Genomic DNA, 23,781 nt, shown 5'->3' on the forward strand with positions numbered 1-23,781 from the left:
TCTATTTGTTACTTTAGTCAGTTTCACGTCATTTCAGTGACCCCTGTGGTCTTTCTGAACATTAAGAGTTATCAACTTGTTTGCATGTGTAGCACTTCAATATTTATTAACGGCCATTCAATAACTTGAATACTTAAATAATTAAAGAGCATTTAATCATTTAAAAGTTCCTCAAATGATTAAAGAGCATCTTGAAGAATTTATAAACAAAGTCCAAAAAAGTTAAACTGACAAAAACATAGTGAGGTTTAAGAAATTTATGAGTTATGACAAATAAATGGTTTATTCAAGTTCAAAAACAAGCAGGTGGATAATAAACGATTCAGCTGAATACATGGAATGCAGAGGTGGAAGCCTGGAAAAACCGGTGTAGTCAAACTTTCTCTACAGTTATACTGCGAGGCGTTCCCACTGAACCAACAGTTTTTAAAGAACAAGGAAATGCAGCAATTTAAAGAGCACACATACCAAATATCAGTAAATAAACAGGATTGTCTATTCATAACAGAGATGGGTACAGTAGTCTCCTCTAAACAGATTTAGGACGTGTGATACTGTTGCCAATGACAACACTGACCTACGATCCTGTTGAACTACCAACTAAATATGTGGAGACAAGGATTCATTCATTTTTATGAAATTTCAGGGATAGTAGTGATTAAAACAATTCATCATGCTGTTTTTGAAATTATTTAGTCAAAAAAAAACTCAAGAAAAGCCAAGAAGTTCACAAGAACAAATAATAATAAAAAAAAATCAAAAGTAACATCAGCAAACTGAAAAGGGTCAGTTGTTAGCCTAAGAGCTACGGAAAGACGAGGTGGCTCACCAAACAGCACATTGCATCTTAATCTTCTGATTACACAAATAGGAGTTTACACATTAAAACATAACTATAGTCACTGTTAAAAAAAGAAAACACACACAGACCCTGTCTAAAATATTTGACGCCTAAATGAGTTCATTGTGAAAGGTGTTCTACGTTTCTAACTCACTTATTTTTCTTTCAGAATCTTTTCCTGAAAAGGCTTCCATATTTAAAAGACCAGATAATGAACCAAAACACTCCGTCTCCCCAGACAGAAGCTCTGAAGCATTTTATCAATGAAGAGATGAAATTATTCCACTTCCATGTCAGCGTGCATATTTCTCTCCTATAGTGTATTCCTATCAGCTCCCATTGCTAAAAACATTCTCAAATTTCCCCAGTAACATTAACATGGCATCAAACTTTCACATAAAAATCACTGAGATCAAGCGCCACAAGCCACAAACTGCACTTCATCTAGACCAAAAGAGAAAAATGGGAAAATGGACAGTAAAAGTCGGTTTCCCCAAGTTTCTCAGATTGTCACTGAATTGTTTCAGTTCTTGTCCAAAAATCCCAGAGGTCAGTTTGGCATTTTATGAAGCGTAGTCCGTGTCTGATGGCTTTGACGGAGTTTCCTGCGGATTTTTCTGAGAGGGGATTCCAGGGTTTCCGTTCTCCGGTCCATTGTTCAGTGTCATCTTCTCCAGAGCTGCAGAATGGAGACAAAAGATTCATAAAGAACAAAAAACTCTTAGTCTGACTGAATTAAAAATGATTCCTCCTTATAATTCAAAAATAATTAAATACTTTCTGACAAACATGCTGCTGTTTCTCCTACAGACGGCCTCTCTTCACAGAAAACCTGTCAAGGAACTGGCAGGTAAAGCTATCTAATGTCACTCAACATGTGAATGAAACCAGCTTTACAGAAAGAAACAGAACGCTCACACCTGCTTCAACAAGAAATGAAGAATTTCTTGTTGAAATTACCTCTAATTTCTTTGGAAATTAGAGGTAATGTTACATTACATTATTTGACTAAAGATTAATGTTCATTTAGTATTTTTCAACATGAATACTGATTCATATAACGTGTTGACCTTTTCTTCCTTAAGGTTTCATGTAATGCACTTTGTTAATTCAGCTGGTTCAGATAATCATGTTCCTCAATTTTTTTAATCTAATGGATCAGATATGATGATCCATGGGTATTTATTCATATAAGGATGAATAAAATACCCATGGATCATTTTTGACTTTCTGCACGTCTGTTTTCAAAAGTAAAGAAAGTATTATACCAAATTAAGCCTAAGATTACTAGTACATTTAAGGAAATGAAAGTTGCCTTAACTATTTAAATTTGGATACTTTAACAGCTATCTGAATATCTTAGCTCTATTTTCACAATCAGTCATATTGGACATTAGTATTCGGTTGATTTAATCCGTTTCTGTTCTCACATCTAGCAGGAAAACATTGAAAACTAGGCAGGACTTGTCACTGCTCCATGAACGGATTTGCAGGTTTCATATGTGATTTACTTGTGTGAATTATACAATGTCTCACTCTTTCACACGCATCAGACTTGGGGAGACACTTTCCTGACTTTCCTCACTTTTCCTTCACAGTGTATTTAAAAAAAGAGATTTCTTTCACCCTGAAGTGATGCTGAGCTGCTGCCTGGTGGCGCTGTTGTGCTGCTGTCCTCCAGTTCATCCAAGTAGAGTCGGTACCGGTGGCCACTGTCATCCTCATACTCCACATTCTCATCATCACTGTCCACTTCTGGGGCCACGTATACCACCTCGAACTCAATTTGTCCTCGCTGCCACAAACATCCACAGTGAGCATATTAAAACAAATAAGCTGCTCATAAAGAAGTAACTCTTTAACCCTTTATGCCTCCTGGTCTTCTTTAAAGCAGAATAAATACAGTTAGAGAAATCCAGACTAACAGAGGTGCTACCTGCTGAGAGAGAATGGTGACGGCTTCCTTGTGTTTTGCGTCTCGCAGGTTGATGCTGTTGACAGCAAGGATGGCGTCTCCAACATGCAGACCTCCACATCTGTCTGCAGGCTGGTTAGGATGGATCTCTGAAATCAGAATGGGAACGCCATGCTCCTTCCCACCCTGAAGAACAGACACATGACATCAAGTCCTCACCAAACAATAAGGTATTTATTTTGGCATAAATTGAGTCACTTCAGATTCCTCTGTTGACAAGCAACTTTATCCAGACACGCCTCTTGTTCCAAACAGTTAGTATGTTTCTTTCTCAGTTTTGTACTTATTGTCATGCTGACTTTTTTCTGAGGGCTGTCAGAGGAGATTGGGGTTAAAGTATCCCTTTGTCTTAAGTCATGTTAATTTGAATACAGGTATGTGTATTATAATATAAATAAAGTTGTTTTTTTATTTTTTTTTAACTAGCCACAGTCGTCGGTTGGAATCCCAGCCTGGTGAAAACCAGCTTCTTGTTCTACACGTTGCTTCATGCTGATGGACCTTCAGATGTTGAGACACGATTGCTTGCTGGAGGCGTGAACTGTGTTGAAGTTTTTTTTATTTTACCCAAGTGATAAAGTTTGTAAAATAGGGCAAAATTGGAGTTTGTTCCTCCTCAAGGCAGAAAAAGTTCTATTTACTGTGATGGAGATTCCTAGGCCTTCATGATCCTCCTTCAGGAGCGCCACCTTTCTGATGGGACCCACTCCCTGGGTTTTCTTCAGCGAGTCAGGGTCCTGTTATACAAAAAAACATGAACATTCAAATGTTTTTAGAAAGGACAAGTGCAAGTGCTTTCAGTCTCTGTGTGAGTTTAAACATACGTGTCCCACAGGAGAGGGAAGAGACTTCTTTGGGTCGCTGCGGCCTCGACATGCACGGATGACTGTTTTATGGCGGTGGAGGTGAATCTCTGCCTCCAGCTGGTTCCACAGCTTGTCATGGGCCGGTCCTTTCATGTCACGACCAAGTAACTGGATCTGCTGCACCCTGAAAGTGTGATCACATCATCATTTACTGTCATCTGTTAAGATATGCTTCTCTCAGCTGTGATTAATTGGTGCGAGTTCAGATTAACTTGGTGATCTATGAACAGAGATGCATCAAATCTCAGTCATCGTACAAATTTCAGTTTGCACAACGGACTGCTGGGGTGTAACATTTAATAGGCTTAAACACTTCACTGTTACCAACTGACTGTTGTTTCACAGCCTGTTGTACAGAATTCAGATTGTTAAAAAACCTGCTGATTCTCACCCTGATGAGCTGGTTTCACCTGGCTGCTAACAAACCACATTCATATTCTAATTAAACTCAAAAATACTAAAATTAATACAATAAAATGTTGTAACATCAAAGAGTTGTTGTGGATGGTGATGGCTGTAGGCAGGAAGTTGCAGTCTGTGTTAAAGTACATCTGAAGAAGCCTCTGACTGAAGATGCTATTTTCCCAAGACAGTGATGAAGAGGACGGTCTGGTTGTTTTAATGAAGAATCCTTCTGTACATCCTCATGTCTAGAGGTTCCACAGACGTCCCCCGGACAGAACCAGAGCAGAACCAGAGCCAGAACCAGAACCAGAACCAGCCTTCTTCATCAGGTTCTTGAGCCTTTTTAGGTTCCTGGCTCTGATGCTTTTATTGTCTTTTCTTTTGTGAAAGTCAGTGAAAGTATCCAGCAGATTCACTAACCATACAAAATGTCACCAGACCCAAAGCTGCAGGAACCAATCGGGAAAAACAGAAGTCAGAGTTTTTACTAAAGAAGAATAAAACCCAGGATGAATGAAATTTAATATTATACTGTATGGTCAGCAAAAAGGCAAAGTAAGATTAATTAAAGTAGGAGGGGCTCCTGTCTAAAAAGTCACATTTTATGTTATATTCATCAAACACAAATAGTTTTGTTTAAGTTGGATTTTAACATAAAAGAGAAATAAAATAACTTTATACAACACTGCTACGAGCAGGGACCCCCACCTCTCTAACGGGGTGAATCTGACTCTCACCCTTTGAAATCAACCTGGAGTTTATCCTGATGGACAGATCTGAGGTACAGTAACATTACAACAACAAAAAATTATTTGTCTTTGTGTTATATGATCAATATGCAGGCTGAAGTTTTATTGTGATAAATTATTGACTGTAGCAAAAAAAAAAACTGCAGCGCTCAAAAATGTGAGACAGAAATGTTAAGACATCTGATGTCTCTCTTTTTCACCCGAGTTTACTGCAGAGCACTCGCTTTCCAACATCTACAGCAGGATTACACAAATGTTTTCTGCTGGGCCCTCCAAAAACATAACAACCCCTCCAGATCTGTGGTGTAGGATTAACAGAGTCCACCATCTTTGACATTCCTCCTCCAGCTCTGACACCCAGTCCAGTTCACCAGTCTACCCACCTCTGTTCACTGTTTAGAGTTATATAGTGTGGAAATCAGAGATCACACAACTTTTTTTTGTCTTCTGCCATTTTGACTCATGCAGTCAAAATAATCCCTGTCCATCTATTTTTACTTGTCAATTTTTAAAATGATAATGACATATTTAAAGAATTTAATGAAGCAGGGGCTTCAGAGGACACCAACTCACCACCCACAAACACATGTTGTTTAGTTTGAGGATGTTTCTGCCCAGTGTGACAATGGTACTGCAATAAAATAAAATAGCATTAAATTAAATAAACAGGTTGATTTTGGTTTTGCTCCCCATGACATTCCAGACTCTGATCCTCTGGCTTCTTACTGCTCTTTGCAAATGGCTGAACTTTTTCCCAGGACAAACTTCAGATAAAATGAGTTTTGTGCAGGAGCCCATGTGCAAGGCCTGCACATGCTTCAGCATCATCCTCCTTCCATGAGGGTGGAGGTTGCTGCTGCCAGTGACATGCTCCACTTAAAACACATAAAACAGAGACGCTCACATTTCTGAGAATGGAAAAAACTTGTCAGCTGCTTTCCTGAGCCCTACCCAAAAAAACAAACAATTACCTGTCTATTTGTATTTTCTTTATTCCATGCTCACATATTATGATGACTGATTCTCAACCTACAAATATGGCTTGGTATTTCCGACTCTGCTTTGTGGTACATCTGATTGTTTATTGGCTTTTTTTATGTATCAACAAAATTGTTATTTTTTGTGTGTTTAATGTAAACAATGGTTTTGGTAATCAAAAGAAGGGAACGTAATGGAAAATCTTATGATGTGCTCCTCACCGCTCTTTGTTTCTGAATGATCTGACCATAAGGCTGGTCAGCTGCTCTCAGACTTCTGCAGCAGTGTAACAGCAAGAAGAGGTTCTTAATGCTGGAGGCCATCTAAAGCCTGAGCATTAAGGAACTGCTCTTCAGTTAAGTTGAAACGTTTTTGTTGCAATCCAGTTTACGCGACACCAGTGACTGGAGAGTCTCACACTGGTGCTTTTTGAAACCAGGTATCAGAATGGAACTGTAGCTCCTCCCAGGATGTGTGAAGTATGCTGCAGGACAAAACAACAGTCCATGTAAAACAGAGGATGAGCTTGGTTTAGGTTGGACTAAACAGAACCAAAACCAGATATGTTCTGTGTGAGGAACCTCAACAGCCCTAATGACTGCAGCCTCATTATTTGGTACCTAGATTCCAAACTTTAAAAGATCCTCCGACATGTTTCCTGACTGTGTCGACATTAAAGTCTAAGGGCTGCTTAAAATTTAACACCAATTCCAAACTGGAAGGACCTTTTTCTGTATTTACCTGTGTGTGCCATGCTTCAGCAGAAAAACATTTATGAAAAAAACTACCAGCCTGAACATTTGTAAGGAAGAAGAGCAGCAACAAATGATGTCCCATTCTTCAGTCAGAAAACTGTTGTCTGTCCAACCAACATCACCTCTGGAAATATCCGTTACCATGGGTCCTAATAGAATTCAGTATGGTGAGCACAATCTTACCTGCCAGCCAGTTCCTTGTCCAAGTATTTAGCTGCTAGTCTGGCTCCGTACACCTCAGCCTGCAGAACTGCAATGTGTCTGCGAAGAGCCTCGTTTTCTTTCTTAAAAAGTCGGACTTCTGCGTCCAGCCTTGCCTCAGTTAATTTCTCCTTCTTGCTAGCTTCAAGTTCCTGCTCCTAGAATGAACACAGACCATGAATAAGTAGCATAAAAACAACAGGAACAGTCAATCTGCCAGGTTCTCATTTTAAATGTAGTTTTAGTTTAATGGGGAAGAAACAGCATCAACTAACATTTCAGAATAAAACAACAAATGGATTTGACTGCCATTCTGGAAGACCAGTCAGTAACCCGTCTTCAGTGTTTTGGCTCAGAGAGGATATTCCAAGATTTCACATTACATGGTCTGATCCACTGGTCTCTCAGTTTAATAATCTTAGCAGGAAAACATTCCCTAAACATAATTCACCTCCATGTTTGAATGTGGGACAGGTGGTCTAGAGACCGTAGCATTTTTCTCCCACTGGAGACCAGAAGAGGAGCCTGTAGGAACCTTCACATTTCAGTCATTTGTGTTCTACCCCTGGTGTTTCTGTGACTATGGTTCTAATGCTCTCCAGAACATTAAAAATATCTTCCTGTATAGTTGTGGTCTGTCACTTTTCTTTCTCCTAATTATCCTCGTGACTAATTTTCATTTCCTTTTTCTTCCCTTTCTAAATAATCTCACCAATAGCTGCCATCCTCTCACAAACCGTCTTGCTGATGGTCTTGGCAACAATATGTTTGGTTTAGCTATGAATTACTAATAAATACCAAAGGCAATTGATAACAAAATTATCAAGACAGGTAATTAGCTTTATCAGTTATTGTTTTCTTTGTCTCCTCAAAAACATTCAAAATACCATCCAGCCAACTCTGATTCTAGATTGTTTATTTCCACTAATATTTCTTTAGCACCAACAGTCCTGTTCTCGTTATCTAGGGCTGCACTGCTAGCGCTAGCATCAAAGCTAATACAGGCCTCCATGCTAGCGCTGTCTTCCATTCTCTAAGTTGCAACATGTGTTAACTTTACTTGCGTCAGCAATCTTCCTTTATCTTCATTTGCTTTACCATGATTTCACATCTTTGCTCTCCACCAGTTGCGGATCACACACATTGGAAATCTCAGCTTTTTCTCAGGATTTCAGTGGAACCATCTAGCTTGCGGTCATAACCGGAAGTCTATTGTTTGTTGCACTGCAGTCTTATCCCTTCTTCTAAAACTAATTTCTCCCATAAGAGACAAATAAATTATCATAAGATGTAATTTGAGTGTAGCTTAATTTGACTTTCAAACCTGGCCCCTCACAGGACAGAGTTGTGCAATGGGCGCTGTAAGGGAGGATACATCCACATGGAAGGGCTTTTCAATAAAATATTAAATATCCTTATGTCCATTCACATCAGACTGCAGTCAAGCTCATCCATCACCTCCTACAAAACTTTAACTAACTCTGTGTGCCTGAATGCTATTCAAGAGTTGGATAACTTTTGGTTGTTGCTTGGAGTTTTGGGAGTGATCAGATATCCCCAGGGCAGATATTGGGCCTCAGCAGCAAAAGCGTAGCAAAGGTCTGCTGTAGTCAGAAGATTTCTTCTTTTTCTTATTATTCCACCACATTTGGTGTGGATTTTTGGAGACCTTAACATGTCAAAACCCATGTTGTTTTTGAGGAGCTGCGGTGGCACAGGCCTGAGTTCTTCATACAGATGTCACAAGATCCAGACCCAATAAAACCTTAAAAAAATACAGGCCATTTTAAAAGTTGCTTCTGTTCAGGTGGACTTTAACAGTTTCACAGTATTATTCCGTTGATAAAACTGCTGCTGTGTGGAGTTTCTCTTTCTGGTGTTTCTTACCAGGTGAATAACTTATTGAATTTTGGATGTGGAGTTTTTAAAAGTGCTCCATGTTGCTTCTTTTGAAACAGGTTTGTTTGCATAAGTAAAGAATTTGAACAAAGAACAAGACTCTTAAAACTTTGTGTGCTCATCTTGTATACATTGTACCTTTCTTTTTTTTTATTCAAAACACCTGTCATGCTTGTCCCTAGATTGGTTATGTGATTTGAGTTGTAGGAATTTTCTTTCTGCCCACTGGCATAAAAATACCTTTTTTATATTTCTTTCAGGAACTTTGGCTGATATTCTCTCCACATGAAAATAAAATCCCATAAAAACTGGACTTGCTAAGATTGAAGTTAGTAATTTTTCATTACTGTACACACACCAAAAACAAGGTAAACAAAGTTAAAGATAAAAACTAAAATTGTGGAAAATAACATTGTGATGACAACTTTCTCCCAGTCCAACTATAAATTTGTCAGCAAATTTTAGCTCACGGTGTTCAGGAATCCCCTTGTTTTGTCCAAAGATAGATTCTAACATTATGTTTTAAATTTTTTAAAAGCATTAGGTGCCAATTTATGTTTGAATAACTTATAGGCCAGAGTTTCATCTGAGGAAAAAAGCACCATTAATCTTCTTTTTCTCCATCTTTTTGCTTTGACAACAGAAAGTGGCATGAAAGTGAAGATTTCTCAAAATTCAATACTTATTGTATCATAGGAGTGTTTAAAAATGAAATCAATGAAGATGATGCACAAAAGATTCAAGAGGCCTTCTAAAAGAAAGATAGACTTTCTGCTGTTTGTCTAATTGTCAAGTGATGTCTGATAGCTTATTATAGAAAGAAGCATAATTTCCACCTCAGACCAGTCTACAATTTCTATAAAATGACTATAAATACATGCACACAATATGTTCCATACCTGACAGACCCAGATCCATTAACTAAGAAAACCAAAACAACAAACCTCCAGGCAGACCCATGTCAGGACGAAACGTTGTGAACAGCGATCAGTAACTAGTCTAACAACAACAATCACTTCAAACATCTCAAAGATTTTACCTTTGCAAAAGCATGTGCCAATAAAAACTCACCATCTCTTCCAAGGATGTTGCAAGCTTTAGAGCAAAGAAAGAAGAAGAAAAGAAAGAAGGTGGAGGTTAGAGAATAGTCTGCAACATGAGGGGTAACACACAGAACTGTGTTAGCAACAGCAGTAAAGGTGGAGAAACAGTCACAGTTGAAAACTCAGCAACTCTGTTGCTATATAGAGAATTAGAGATACGAAATTACTTCAGAAAGTTCACTTGTAGTTCTAAACATATTTAGAATGGTTTTATACTTTTTGATATTTCTCTTTCCCACTAGAGTCTGGATCTGAACAAATATGCAAATTAGGTGATGACATTATCTAGCGACTTTAAGGACAGCCAGTACTTTTCTTTCTCAGGAGTTGGTAACAGTGGAAACAGCAGCGTAGATGGGAAAGAGGAGACACATGCTGTGTACCAGCAAGTCCATCATACGAGGAGTGGAAAGTCAAGTGTGCACAGAAACTTTGGTTTCCAAAGAAAAGAAACACTGACGCTCACATGACCACTGAATTAAACCTGATTCCCAGTATTTTGCTGTTGCCGTCTCCCTGACAAACAAACCTCAGCTAATAGGAAGGTGTGACATGTGAGCTTACAGGGCGGCCAGCAGTATGGAAGCTCTCTCTCTGCTGAACCACATTAGAATACATAACCAATACACATCAGTAATCCTTATTTTTTTAATGAAAGCAACAGTCCTTCACCAATAACACATGAAAGTCAGTCTTTTCCTGACAGACTCTTGCTGCATCTCTGGCAGACGAACCAATGCTACTCATTTTTTATCCTACCTACCAGCCTGTCTTTGATGATGTCAGAGTCCTCCACTTGGCCCTGCTTGGCACTGAGCTGGAGCTGCAGAGAATGGAGCTGCAGCAGCAGATCGTGGACCTCCTTTTCCACAACTGCCCGCTCAGACTTAGCTTCAGTCAGCTCAGAGCGCAGGTCAACTAGCTGGGCCTACATCAGACAAAGTATGAATGAAGGAGTAGATATGTAGAAGAGAGGAAGAGTGGAGGAAAGGTACAAAATGAAGACAAGTCAGATCAAAAACTGGATTGGGGCAAAAAAAATAAATAATCTGAAAAAGATTTTGTTAAAGGCAACTTTTATATAAAAAATATGTATTTTGATATGGTCCTCTGCATCCCCCTGTGTTCCTACAGCCATCTGCAGAAATATAACACTCCCGGTCAGAAACAATCAGAGCCAGCGCTGACAATCACTTTTATGCATACGCTGCTCACCTCACTCTCTGCTATACTACACCTGGTTCCCCACATGTCAAGAATTTGTTGTTTCTCCACCAATAGCAGCACATTGAGGTACATGATAAATGCACAGATAAATTCCAGTCTGGTCAACTGTGATTTGGAAAAAAACTAAATAATTCCAATGTGTGTTTAAGAGTAGAAATGTCTAATCTGTCCATTTTTTTTGCACTTCCAAATTAAAAAGAATGCTGGAGTTCAAATTCTAAAATGCAATCTATCAGCTAACGGACTAACACTCAAAAAAAGATATTAACAATTACTGAAGGACAACAGTGGTACAACTTTACTCCTTAAACCTTAAACAAAGAATAGAGGAAACAGCCACTATGATAACAAGATTATCTAAGACCGGTCAGATGGGAAATCAAGTCATTATTGGTTTATTTCAGTCCATTTTCTGAATATTCTCTTATACTTTCACAAAGTTGTCCTATCAATCCAAATTTTAAACAGGGTTTAGATTAATTTGCTCCTGGCTCTGAAAAGAGGCGGAACTTGGTGCAAGAAGATCTGTTTTGTTGTCTGTGAAAGCAGCAGCCTCCGGAAACACCATCTATCTTACGTCCAGATGACTATGCCTCGGCTGGAGACTTGAGTCCACTGAACTGGCCCGGGATCGGAAGCTTCAGGCTTGGAAAAGCTTTAGGTTCTTCACTGTGCCAACCACCGACCATTAAGTCCAAGAAATCAGGAACAGGAACAAGCCAGTCAGACGTGCTCTGCCTTCAGGAGAACTGCTCTCGCTCAGCTGTAAACACAATTTAATATTCACTTATTAAAAAAAACATGCTAAGACATGTCAACTAACCTCTAATTTGTGGTTGAGCTGGAAAACCGTCTGGGTTTTGTGGCAGAGCTGAGCAAAACAAGAGCTCAGACTCGTCATTTTCTGTCTTCCTTCGTAAGTTATATCCACTTGATCGGGGTCTATTTCTCCGAGCAATAGATCTACGTCCACAAATGCTTTGTCAAATTCCTTCTCCAGCACCTCCAGCCATCGGAACATAGACATACTCGGGCCAAGGCCTGAGCTGTGGCCCGGCGGAGAGCTGCCCGTTGAGGCGGACATGGTCAGTCTGTCGGACAAGTTAGCTCAGCAGCTAACTTTGATCAGCAGTCTCAGGAAACCCTGATGGGGCTGAAGATTAAAAAAAAAAAGTTAATTAAAAATCCTTTTAACGTCTGGAGTACACCTCGTACTACTATGTATTTATAAGAAACCGGAATGAGAAATATACCGCGTAACCAGGAAGTCCCACATTAAACTGACGATAATAAATCGACTACTTCGGACTTATTTTTTTTAAATCAATCTTTATTGAGCTGCAACATGTAGACAACACAGAGATCCTTTTTTCAGAACTTTATTTGTCGTTGAAAACAGAACAACTATAAGCTTAAAGAAAGGAATAAGATGATTGAAGGATTAAGGAAAAATAACACACATAAATAAAATTAAGTTAATAGTTCAGTGCAGTTCTCATAAAAGCAGTGTAAAGGGTTTTCCATTAGTTTAAGGTCATGTGTCATCTTGAAAAGATTCACAACGGTCTCTTTTTTGTTTATTTCTTTCTGTTTTAGTGACGAAAAGAAAAGGCACAGTTCTTTGTGGAAGGCAAAGTTTGGTCGACATCAGTCTTTCAAACTGTGGTCTCCAGACCTCCAGTGGTCCACAGGCGCCCCCGAGTGGTCCGCAAGGTACTGCATGTAAACGATTGTTTATTTGCCGTGATGTGAGCTCAAAGTGCGACATATAGTTAGCTTATCAGAGATTGTGTTTAAAAATTATAATGGATAGGTGGCTTAAACCCGGGTCACTCAAAAGAAAAACTTAAGTTACTTTTGGAAAGAAAACAATGTCCGGATTATATGAAAGGAGGAAGTCAACCCAGATTAATTAAATGTTGAATTATGGTCAAAAAGGTTGATTTTTGGTTAAGGTCGACAATTTATGGTGAATAAACCAAACAATCATCCAATTCTAGCCAGTTAACTCATGTTGAAAATATGTCATTGAATCAATGTTGTTTTGTGGTTGAATTCTAATAACTCACATGCCAACAATGTTGGCATCAATCTAAACGGTTTGTCCCACCCTTGTTTGTGGGAGGAGAGGGAGCTCTCACCCCCCTTTTCAATCTCTGGGTGGGAGCATTTTATTATTAATTGGGGGTTTGTCAAGCTTTAAATTAAGCGCTACATGTTGAGGACAGTGATTTGTACTCAATAGCATTTCTGTACATTTTCTTACTTATTTTTCTTACTTGTAAATATTGTAAATACTGACTGCATAATGTGTTCACACAAAAATATCTCAAATCACTATAAGCAATGGAGCGGTTCACCTCCCCTTTTTTACACTATTGGTATTTCCCAAACAGCCACTTTGCTGCTGGCTTGTTTGCAACCAGCTTCCGAATTTAATTCTACTCTGAACATTTTTACAGTTAGTTTGGCGATATTACTTTTAATTTAACTGTTTATTGAAAAATAACTGCACTGTTTTCTGCCTATGCAGCAGCTTGATAGGTTAATGTGTGATTATTTATGTCATCTAACATTAAGTTAAATGTTAGTTGACATATAATTAGGACACGCCAATATCCATTGGTCCATCCTTATTAATTTAATTGTGAATGTACAAAGGGAACCATATGGTGTCTGTGTTTGTTCTCAAATCTATAACAGTAAATTACTTAATATTTCAATGTGTTTCATTTTTGTGTTTTTCAGCTTCTCCTCAGGAGTTTGACCAAAGATGACTAACAAAGACTGCAGCAAAACTGTCAAGAAGTGGCTTTGTTAAGTACCAGATCAAGAGGAAGGCATCAAGGAACCAAAGTGATGCCAACTAGAATCAAACTTGGGTTACCCCAACTCATGCTGTTTCCCTGTTCACACGGTATGAGGCTTAACCTCATGGATACTGTTTTTCCATGGACAATAGACTTTTAAAAATTTGTCAATTGTGTTTACAGATCTATCCCTGTTTTCCTAAATAAAATGTAATATAACGCCATGTTGTCATTTTTAAGTTTGTGCGCACACATTTTTGGAAATATGGTAATGTAAGATAATTTTTAAAGACATAATGCCCATCATGTGCCAACAGAATGGTGAAGAAACTTTTAATGGTGTGTTATGATGTAGACCTATCAGCAGAAACTCATTGGTAAAAAACTCATAAAAGTCATAAAACACAGTCAACAACTGAAACAGAACATTTTGTCAAGTGCCATCATTGCACATCAAAATGCTGATTAATGTTTCATTGATTATGTTTCAAAAGCAAATCTGGGTTTCTAATCCAGATGTAAATAGCAGAAACACTGCTATTTTGCAGTTTTCTGGAAGTTTGTTCCAGATTTGTGGTGCTTGGAAGCTGAATGCTGGTTGTTTGGTTCTGGGGATGCAGAGCAGAACCAGAAGACCTGAAAGGTCTGGAAAGTTGATACAACAACAGCAGATTTTTAATGCACTGTGGTGTTAAGCCGTTCGTTGATTTATAAACTAACAACAGTATTTTACAGTCTATTCTCTGAGCCAGTGTAAGGATTCTAGCCTGGAAGATGTCCTGGTTTTAGTCAGAACACCAGCAGCAGTGTTCTGGATCAGCTGCAGCTGGAGGGTTTTTTAGACAGACCTGTGAAGACGTTGTTGCAGTAATCAATGCGACTAAACATAAATTGATGAGCTTCTCTAGATCTTGTTGAGACATTAGGCCTCTAATTCTGCAAATGTTCTTCAGGTGATAGAAGGACAACTTTTTACTGTCTTTATGTGACTCTGAAGGTTCAGGTCAGAGTCCATCACTATTCTTAGATTTCAGTCCTGATTTCTAGTTTCTAGCTGTAATAACCGAAGCTGTGTGTTATCTCTAGATTTTTCATCTTTAGATCCAAAGATAATAACTTCAGTTTTGTTTCTGTTCATCTGGAAAACATTTTGGCACGTCCACACATGTATCTGTTCTAAGCATCTGTTCAGTGATTGGATGGGTTCAGAGTCACCTGGTGGCATCGTCCACATAGTTATGATAGCTAATCTTACGTACTGTTATAATCTAGTAGCTATCGGGAGCATATATATATTGAATAAGAGCAATCCTAACACTGATCCTAGGGGTACCCCGTATGTGACTTCTATCCGCTTCGATGAGAAGTTACCTATTGAAACAAAGAAATCTCTGTTCTTTATGTAAGATTGAACCAGTTGAGTTCTGAACCAGATAATCTTACCAGCTTTCCAGTTATTTCAGTAATATGTCATGGTCAACAGTGTCAAAAGCTGCACTGAGGTCCAACAGAACCTTCACTGTGGCTCTCCTACAGTTTGTATTTATGTGGATGTCACTGAACCCTTTGACCAGGCCAGTCTCTGTTCTGTGGTGAACAGTCTCTGTTCTGTGGTGAATAGTCTCTGTTTTGCAGTGAACACAAAAATCAGCCTGAAAGACATCAAAACAGTTGGTTATAGTTAGAAAGCTATTTAACTTTTTAAACAGACTTTTGAATAATTTTGCTGATGAATGGAAGGTTGGCCTATAATTCTGCAGTAGTGATTTCTTCAGATTGTTCTTTATCAGTGGTTTGACAACTGCTGTTTTCAAAGCCAGGAGGAAAACATCTGATGAGAGGGATCAGTTTACCACGGGAACCACATCAGATGCAATGACAGGCAGGACTTTCTTAAGACAATGTGTGGGTATGACATCAAGACAAAGTTAAGGAATCAATATTGATTCCCTCTTGTATAGAGGAATCAATATTCCTCTATACAAGAGGAATATTGGCCTCAAAATTTCATATTTGAGGCCAAGGAAAGATCAACAAAATGTTTGATTCTTAAGAGTGGGAAATTTTGCCTTTTTTTATTTCATTATTTTTTTTATAAGTATTAAGAAGTATTTTTGAATTGAATTTGATCTACAAAAGTTTGTATTTTTGTCAATACAAAAGTCTGTTAACCTATAGCTAGTTAGCTACTAGTTAACCTAGTGTTTAAAAAACTGCTCAAAAAACACCGTTTAATGCGATTTCTATATTGAAGGACCATCACAAGGTGGCGATGTGCACTACTAAAGTGCACAGTTCACCGCCTGTAGTTGTACTTTTTCAAAGGATGTTCGAGTAAAACTGTTCTACGAATAAGGCTCATAACTTTAGTTAACTCTAAATTGTGCAACACTGAGAAAAAGATAGATTTGTTTCCAAACAGTAGAGACAGATTTTCACTCATTTTGAGTGAAGATTTTCACTCATTTTGTTACTGTCCACATTTATTCTTTATTGTTCACTCTGATAAAATGTCATTTTTAGAGAGAGTTGTTCTTACAGCATGCGGCTTATTTGTGACAGCAAATTAAACGGGGCTTTGGAAGGGATGTTGGTGCAGTGGGATCCGTGAAGACAGAGAGGAGCTGCCCTGAAATTTTGGGGGGGGAGTTTTGGCCCCTCCACTTCCAGCTTCCAGGGACTTCGCGTTTTGACGTAGAGATCAGGTGACTAGAACTTTTCTGACTGACTCTTATAAGGGAAGTTTGAGGAGTTCGGCTCACTTTTTACTCCGGATTCCGATCGTGAAAAGGAAGTTTTTCCATAGGCGAAGAAAGTCCCGCTGGGCCGCCTTCTGTAACCCTGCAGGTAAGCTCAAGTGGAACCAAAGCCGCTGGTTTGGAAAAACAAACAGAAAACTATGAGAGCAGGCGTTAGAAATAGATGGACAATTTTTTCCAGGTTCCTGTTAAAACTTTCCGACTTAAACAAAATCATTTCACAGAAAGGCTTGTATTTCTTTAGTATTTATGTTTAACCCTAGAATACGTCTTGAAATAGAACTGAACCCCCATGTAAAGAAGTGTCTGTTGGACATTTAAAAGGGCTCTCTCCTCGTTTATTAAAGAGGTTTATCAGTTACCAAATGAGATGGAGGGCTTTGCCCAGGACTTGACCATTTGGGACTCCAGCCGCAGTAGAAAGGCTGCAGAGGAGCAGCAAAGAGGTTCAGTTTTTCCAGTACTGTTCTGTGGACTGCAGCCTATTGTTCTGCTTATTTCTGCATGACAGACTCAGCCATGTAGAAAGTGGCGGGATAATTATCACATAGACGTTATTGTCCTCAGCTCCTCATTACTTTTTGACTTGTTTGAAGCTGAAATGCCAGTTTTTAGAGCACTGGGGGAAACTTCATGTGGCTTAATGTGCAGTAAGTGAGAGCACATGCATTTCATCTTGCTGCATGAGGATTAGACTACAGGTCATTTTCTAATTAAGGAATTGGATTTGTTCTTTTTACTCCAGGCTGTGGAGTGGACAAACATGGTTTCAGTTGATAAAAGTGTAATGGAAAAACCTGTAATAAACTGTAACATTTATTACATAGTTATTTTAAAAACAGGATTGTCTTTTAGGTGTTATTGCAGGGTGGATAGATTTTCTCTTTCAAGGGGTTAAGAGTAAAAGAAAATATATGTAATTTTTCTTAAAGTCCAACAGATGTGAAAACCTGCTATCTTTTCAGGACTTAGTGAGAAGCTCACTTAGGATTAAAATCAAGTGTTTAAGACACAATAATTAATTTCAAACCGTTTTTTTTATTTCAGAGAGACAAAAGCATAATTATAGAATAAAGTCTGGTATTTTTTTCCAAAGGAAAAACATGTATGCAAAAGTTCTGTGTAAGCAGGAAGTTGATTTACTGCTTTCACACTGTGAGCAATTTAACTGCCCTGCCCTGCCTGCTTTGGGCACACATCACCATTTCTTTTTTTAGATTTAATCATCCTGTAGAACTTGTCTAATAAAATGGTATAAATAAGCTTTTCTTTTGCTCTTTGATGCTATTTATTTGTGTTTCCAGCTTTGTCATTTTTGTCCATTTAACCTCCCTTCCCATAAGGAAAAACTGTTGAACCTTAATGGCTCTTGGGTTTGCCGAGTTTTTGCTTTGGCATCTGAAGTGGAGACCTTCTTGCCCAATGCATCTAAGGACAGGGAGTTAAACTTTGGCACACATACTAAAGCAAGTCTAAACCGCTCACATGACGGGTTTGAAAAGCTTGGGGAAAAAAAAAACTCCCCATAGTAAGTTTAAGTTTTTCAAATCTCAGGAATGTTATTTAGCGTAGTATTCTGTCTGAGAAGATTCTTACTAATACTGCAAACATTTAGATTTTTGGGGTTTAGAAAAAAGATTTAAGGAGTTTAGAAGTTTCAAGGATTTTAGCACCCTGCCTGTACATGTAAAGTGTTGCAGAGAAGGACAGAAGTGCTTCTTGCTCCTTCTCTAAGCAATTGAATTATTTTGTGCATTGCATCAAACATGTATGTTTTGCTCCACAGAAAAGAAGAAAAACATAAAATACAAATTAGGTAAAAAAATAAACTAGGTATAAGGTTTTCCCTGTAAGCTGTCAAAATTGTTTAACCACAGAATTCTCTTGCATCGTACTGTTCATGTACCATTAGGGCTGCAGCTAACAATTCTTTTAGTAATCAAGTGATCAGTTAAAATAATAACAAAAAAACAAGATTAAACTTATTTTACAAAATATTAAAAACACATGAGTTGCTGCAGTGCTGCGTGACCTACATAGGCCTCGGTCCGTTACGCGGCCGTCACAAAGTCCTGTTGACCTTTGCTGCATGTCCCCCCTCTCATAGCCCACTTTCCTGTATGACCACTGTCAAATAAAAAGGCCAATAGCCAATAAATAAATAAATAAACTAAAATAAACATTTTACTGCCTAAAATGCAATAAAATAGTATTCCTTTAGTGTGTATTTGATTATGTGTAACAAAGGATGCAATATTTCTAATGTCAAAATGTGAAACTCTAAGCCCTTTCATCTTGACTTAACATCAATACATCAGTGTAGGGCTGATGTATTGACTATTTTTTAATTGACCGGTTACAAATTTGATTGCAAAAGATGCTTAGTAATTTTTTTAACAGGTAATAATAAAACTGACATTTGAAGAATTCTGGGTAGAGTTCACGATGAATCACGATCGGATCAATCATGATTCAGTATGATTAATCCAATCATTTGTTGCAGACACATATATCATTATCTTTACAGTAACACATTCACAACTGCTTTTGTTCCAGCTCACTCTCCCGAAGAATGGGTGATTGGAGTGCATTGGGTCGTCTTCTGGACAAGGTTCAGGCCTACTCTACCGCTGGAGGAAAGGTCTGGCTGTCGGTTCTCTTCATCTTCAGGATCCTGGTGCTGGGTACTGCGGTGGAATCAGCCTGGGGAGATGAACAGTCTGCTTTCAAATGCAACACCCAGCAACCTGGTTGTGAAAATGTCTGCTACGACAAATCTTTCCCCATCTCCCATGTTCGTTTCTGGGTCCTTCAGATCATCTTTGTGTCAACACCGACGCTCCTGTATCTGGCTCATGTTTTCTATCTGCACAGGAAAGAGCAGAAACTCAACAGAAAGGAAGAAGAACTTAAAGCCGTACAAAATGATGGAGGCGATGTTGACATACCACTGAAGAAAATTGAGATGAAAAAAATGAAGTATGGGATTGAAGAGCACGGCAAAGTGAAGATGAAGGGTGCCCTACTTAGAACCTACATAGTCAGCATTTTTTTTAAATCTCTGTTTGAGGTGGGCTTCTTGGTGATCCAGTGGTATATGTATGGCTTCACGTTGTCTGCGGTCTACACATGTGAACGGTCTCCATGCCCACACAGGGTGGACTGTTTTCTGTCCCGTCCAACGGAGAAGACCGTTTTCATCATCTTCATGCTGGTTGTCTCTCTAGTTTCTCTGTTGCTTAATATCATTGAGCTTTTCTATGTTTTTTTTAAGAGAATTAAAGATCGTGTAAAGGGGAAACAACAGCCCGCACTCTATGCCAGTGGAGGCACTTTGAGTCCCACCCCTAAAGAACTGTCCACCACAAAGTATGCTTACTATAATGGCTGTTCCTCCCCAACTGCTCCCCTATCACCTCTGTCCCCCCCAGGCTACAAGCTGGCCACTGGGGAGCGGGGAACCAGTTCATGCCGAAATTATAATAAACAGGCCAATGAGCAGAACTGGGCGAATTACTCTACAGAGCAGAACCGGCTTGGCCAAAATGGTGCTGGAAGCACTATTTCAAACTCCCATGTGCAAGCCTTTGACTTTCCTGACGATACACATGAGCAAAAGAAACTTCCGTCATCAGTAGGACATGATCTCCAACCTTTGGCTTTAATTGATGCCAGGCCTTGTAGCCGTGCCAGTAGCAGGATGAGCAGAGCAAGGCCAGATGACCTGGACGTGTAAAGCAAGGTTTTGCCTATTTCCATGTCTGTCCAACTGACAAGATTTACACTCTGCAAGCAGAAAATCAGGCAACGATTGAGTGCATATTCATTTCATAGCTGGGACTAACACAGTCGCAGTGCTTAGTTTAGACACTCCTTCAGAGAAATAGCAAATCTAATTGAAATTAAAATTTTTGTAAGACCTTTTAAAGGAGTTTCATCCATTTTATTTTGGAGTATTTCTGTAACTTTTCATGATATGAAACAGCCATAGGAAGTTTTAGGAGTCTAAACCACGCTCACATTAAACAGATCAAAGCCTAATTTTAAAGCCCATAGCAAATTTTAAACACTACTGACAAAAGCCACAGAGTGGGGGCAAAAATGGTTTGTCACCAATAGCAATGTGTGATTATTTCATGCTTGTGCTTTATTAGACTCACTGACAGGTCCCAGGCACTAACCAAATACCTGGTGTGTCAGATAATTCTAAGTAGTTAATGAAGAAGGAGCATGTAGGGAGGGGTCACCAAGCCGCTATGGCCTGTGAGGGAAAATGGCTGCAACAATCACATGAGAAGAAAAGGAAAAAAATTGCAGCCACAACAAACACAGGGAATAGAAGTGATGTGCTTGGAGGCAGGAATACTGACACAGTACTTCTTGGATGTTTTCAGATAGCACAGCATTGTTAAAACACTGTACCTTTAACACATTGAATATAGGATGTGCACTAAAAGGTCAGGTAGTGTACACAAGGGAACAATCGGATGACTCGTAGCATAGTATTATGCAGGGTTTTTTTCTTTTAAACTGTCACTGATTAGTTTGAAGACAAAGAAGCGGACAGGTGACACTGGTTTTCTGGATTTGTTTGGTCATTGCTGTTCATTTTCAGGTAAGAACGCTCCTATACTTTGATGCATTACATTTGCATGCCATTAAGTGATTGGAACATGATCATGAATGAACCGGTAGGATGATGGTTTGGAATGCTGTGGTAGAAATATGGGGTTTTTACTTACCAACGCAGATTTGTTCTTATACTTTGCCTTTTACCGAGATCATTCAATATAATTAATAGCCATGCTTACCCTGTATTGCCAAACTGATTTTGTCCACATTCAGGGCTGAACATTTGTTCCAGTCATTGTCTCCTTCTCACATGGAAAACTTCAGTTGGATGGTTTTATGACTATGTTGTGTCAGTAGACATGCTGCGGTGTTCATGAGGAAAGGGGAACCTGGAAAGGAAAGCACCTTTCAACACGCTACTGCTGTGTATCATCTCAAAACAATACTCCATCAACTCCAAATAGGCAGATTTATTGAGAGTAAAAACTATTTTTTTCTTTCTTTTTTTGTGTTAAATTCCAACATTCTCATTCACCAGAAGTGGTAACTCCTGATAAACTTTGAATAATTTTGGTGTTATACATTTCATTTTGTAGTCTCTTCTTTTCGAGGTACACATGAAAGTGGCAGGAATTGCAAACAGACATATCACTGCTTGTTTGTGGGTTCCTTAAAGAAAGACTTTATTAGATTTTATTAACATCATTTATTTAATGACCATTGTTCTTCTTTTTTTTTCATTTCTTTGTCAGTAGTATTTAAAAATGTGTTTTAGATACTTGAGTGAATGTTTTTTTTTCCTTGTTTAACTCATTGCTGCTTGAGAAATAGATATTTAGTACTGTATATCAAGCTAACTGTGTCACAATAAAAATGTGAAGTGTTTGGAAGGCTGGTCATGGATCTGGACTAATATTTAGTCTTCTCTTACCTTAAATCCAAATCATTTTAGTTCCACAACTGTCAAAACTAGATGAAACTTTATTTGGGGAGTTTTTTGCAACTTTATGTCAATAATTTTGTCGGTACTGACAAGGATCTTTTCATTTACAAAGGCATTTGCACTGAGATCTTGCTGTTAAAAGATGTAACTTGATGCAAATTGTATGTGAAGAGTTTTCTGATAAATGTTACTAATTTATTTTACAACACAAAGCTCAATTCTATTCAATATAACAGACAACTGACCATTTTTAGTTAATTGATTTGCGAGATATGTCTTCCACTCTGACTGAACAGAAGCAAGCATTAGACATGTTTACCCAGGGGATCTGCTATTGTACAAAGTAAAACTGGTAGTAAAAAATTCTTCTTATTAACTGCACCTGTGAAATGCTATCTTAACCAATAAATGTTCTCAGTTCTCATCTTTGGTTGAACTGCTTTTTTTATGAGATGCTTATCAGGGTTGAAATCATTGTTTGGACTTTGTGGCCATCAGTCATCAAAGAGTTTTTAGTTTCCATCAGAAATGCTTGTTTGTCCCACTATAATATGCATTTGATTATAATAAAATCATTTTTTTATTTTAATAATTTTAGCTCATTTCTCTTTGGGTCATGTCCAAAAGAACGAGGTCACGGATACAAGCAGCCAAAACGAGTTTTCTCCGTAGGGTGGCTGGGCTCTCCCTTAGAGCCAGGGTGAGAAGCTCAGTCATCTGGGAGGAACTCAGAGTAGAGCCGCTGCTCCTTCACGTCGAGAGAAGTCAGTTGAGGTGACTCGGGCATCTGGTTAGGTTTCCTCCTGGACGCCTTCCTCTCCACCCCAGGAGGAGGCCCCAGGGAAGACCCAGGACACGCTGGAAAGACGATGTTTCCCTGGAAATTCCCTGGGATCCCCCAGAGCATCTGGCCCAAGTGGCTGAGAGGGACGTGTGGGTCTCCCTACTTAAGCTTCTACCCCCATGACCCAACTCCGGATAAGCGGATGGATGGATGGATGGATGGATGGATGGATGGATGGATGGATGGATGGATGGATGGATGGATGGATGGATGGATGGATGGATGGATGAGTTCTATGCTGTCCCTTTTTCAGAGCATGCTTACCTTTTAGCTTAGTAATTTTACTTATTCACAACAAATGTAATTTGATGAGTGTCATTTCAAGTTGTGTCTTTGATAGAAATATTAGGAATACCTGAGAATTGTGTATTTGTCTAGTTTCTACGGTAACATCTACAATGTGGATAGCTTTTATTAGCACTCACTTTTAATGTAGTACTTTAATTTCAGTTCCATGTGTGATAATAATTAACAACCTTTTGAGACATTTGCCTGTGCCTTGTCACATATTCAGCAGAGTTAGAAAAAATTATCTAACACATGAGAACAAAGTAAAAAAGGGATTTTTTTTTTACTTTAATACTTGGGTGGGCTGCATTATAGAAGCTTTGTTACACAGAAAGTATGTTCCTGGTATGAGGCATTTCCCTGGCAACTCCAGAGAGAACATTCACACTATCCAAAATAATTGCACCCTAGTCAATCTAAATTGACTGCAGGTATAAGTAAAAGTGCAGTGTAAGATAATACTTTGTTAGTCCCACGAGAAGGAAATTGAAGCTGTCTTGACAGATCAAGAGTACAGTAATGAAAAAAAAACCAGAATAAAAATACAATACATTGTAGAAAAAGTA

The 23,781-nt window shown here is 38.6% G+C and overlaps 2 protein-coding genes and 2 long non-coding RNA genes across 5 annotated transcripts; 3 read left to right on the forward strand and 1 right to left on the reverse strand.

Moving 5' to 3' along the window:
* Positions 1-242: 242 nt before the first annotated feature.
* gopc (golgi-associated PDZ and coiled-coil motif containing) lies at positions 243-12,308 on the reverse strand. 2 transcript variants are annotated; one of them, XM_008398515.3, is made up of 9 exons: positions 11,823-12,308; positions 10,536-10,700; positions 9,741-9,764; positions 6,753-6,928; positions 3,641-3,806; positions 3,458-3,553; positions 2,778-2,942; positions 2,468-2,636; positions 243-1,520 (listed from the first exon to the last, which is right to left on the reverse strand). In XM_008398515.3, the coding sequence occupies exons 1-9, from the start codon at positions 12,081-12,083 to the stop codon at positions 1,405-1,407; spliced, it is 1,338 nt and encodes a 445-aa protein (XP_008396737.1). In that variant the 5' UTR covers positions 12,084-12,308; the 3' UTR covers positions 243-1,404. The 2 variants fall into 2 exon arrangements, with proteins under 2 accessions (XP_008396737.1, XP_008396738.1); XM_008398516.3 differs by lacking the exon at positions 9,741-9,764.
* LOC108165776 (uncharacterized) lies at positions 2,884-4,049 on the forward strand. The gene is made up of 2 exons (XR_001776109.2): positions 2,884-2,986; positions 3,243-4,049. It is a non-coding gene; the product is annotated as an uncharacterized LOC108165776 (long non-coding RNA).
* LOC145549686 (uncharacterized) lies at positions 11,557-14,023 on the forward strand. Its single transcript, XR_014085532.1, has 3 exons — positions 11,557-11,764; positions 12,596-12,712; positions 13,748-14,023. It is a non-coding gene; the product is annotated as an uncharacterized LOC145549686 (long non-coding RNA).
* A 2,501-nt stretch (positions 14,024-16,524) lies between these two features.
* Positions 16,525-22,507, forward strand: gja1b (gap junction protein alpha 1b). The gene is made up of 2 exons (XM_008398514.3): positions 16,525-16,656; positions 19,125-22,507. The coding sequence occupies exon 2, from the start codon at positions 19,141-19,143 to the stop codon at positions 20,302-20,304; it is 1,164 nt and encodes a 387-aa protein (XP_008396736.1). The 5' UTR covers positions 16,525-16,656; positions 19,125-19,140; the 3' UTR covers positions 20,305-22,507.
* The last annotated feature ends 1,274 nt before the right edge of the window (positions 22,508-23,781 follow it).

The sequence above is a fragment of the Poecilia reticulata genome, chromosome 21 (assembly GCF_904066995.2).
Source record: "Poecilia reticulata chromosome 21, P_reticulata-male-v2, whole genome shotgun sequence".
NCBI classification, from domain to species: Eukaryota; Metazoa; Chordata; class Actinopteri; order Cyprinodontiformes; family Poeciliidae; genus Poecilia; species Poecilia reticulata.

Excerpts from the sequence above, each read along its gene's own strand:
- gopc (XM_008398515.3), bottom strand. The coding sequence starts at position 12,083 with ATGTCCGCCTCAACGGGCAGCTCTCCGCCGGGCCACAGCTCAGGCCTT. Across the intron at positions 9,765-10,535 it reads ACATCATCAAAGACAGGCTG|CTTGCAACATCCTTGGAAGA; the intron begins GTAGGTAGGATA and ends TTTGCTCTAAAG. Across the intron at positions 6,929-9,740 it reads CAACATCCTTGGAAGAGATG|GAGCAGGAACTTGAAGCTAG; the intron begins GTGAGTTTTTAT and ends TGTTCATTCTAG.
- gja1b (XM_008398514.3), top strand. The coding sequence starts at position 19,141 with ATGGGTGATTGGAGTGCATTGGGTCGTCTTCTGGACAAGGTTCAGGCC.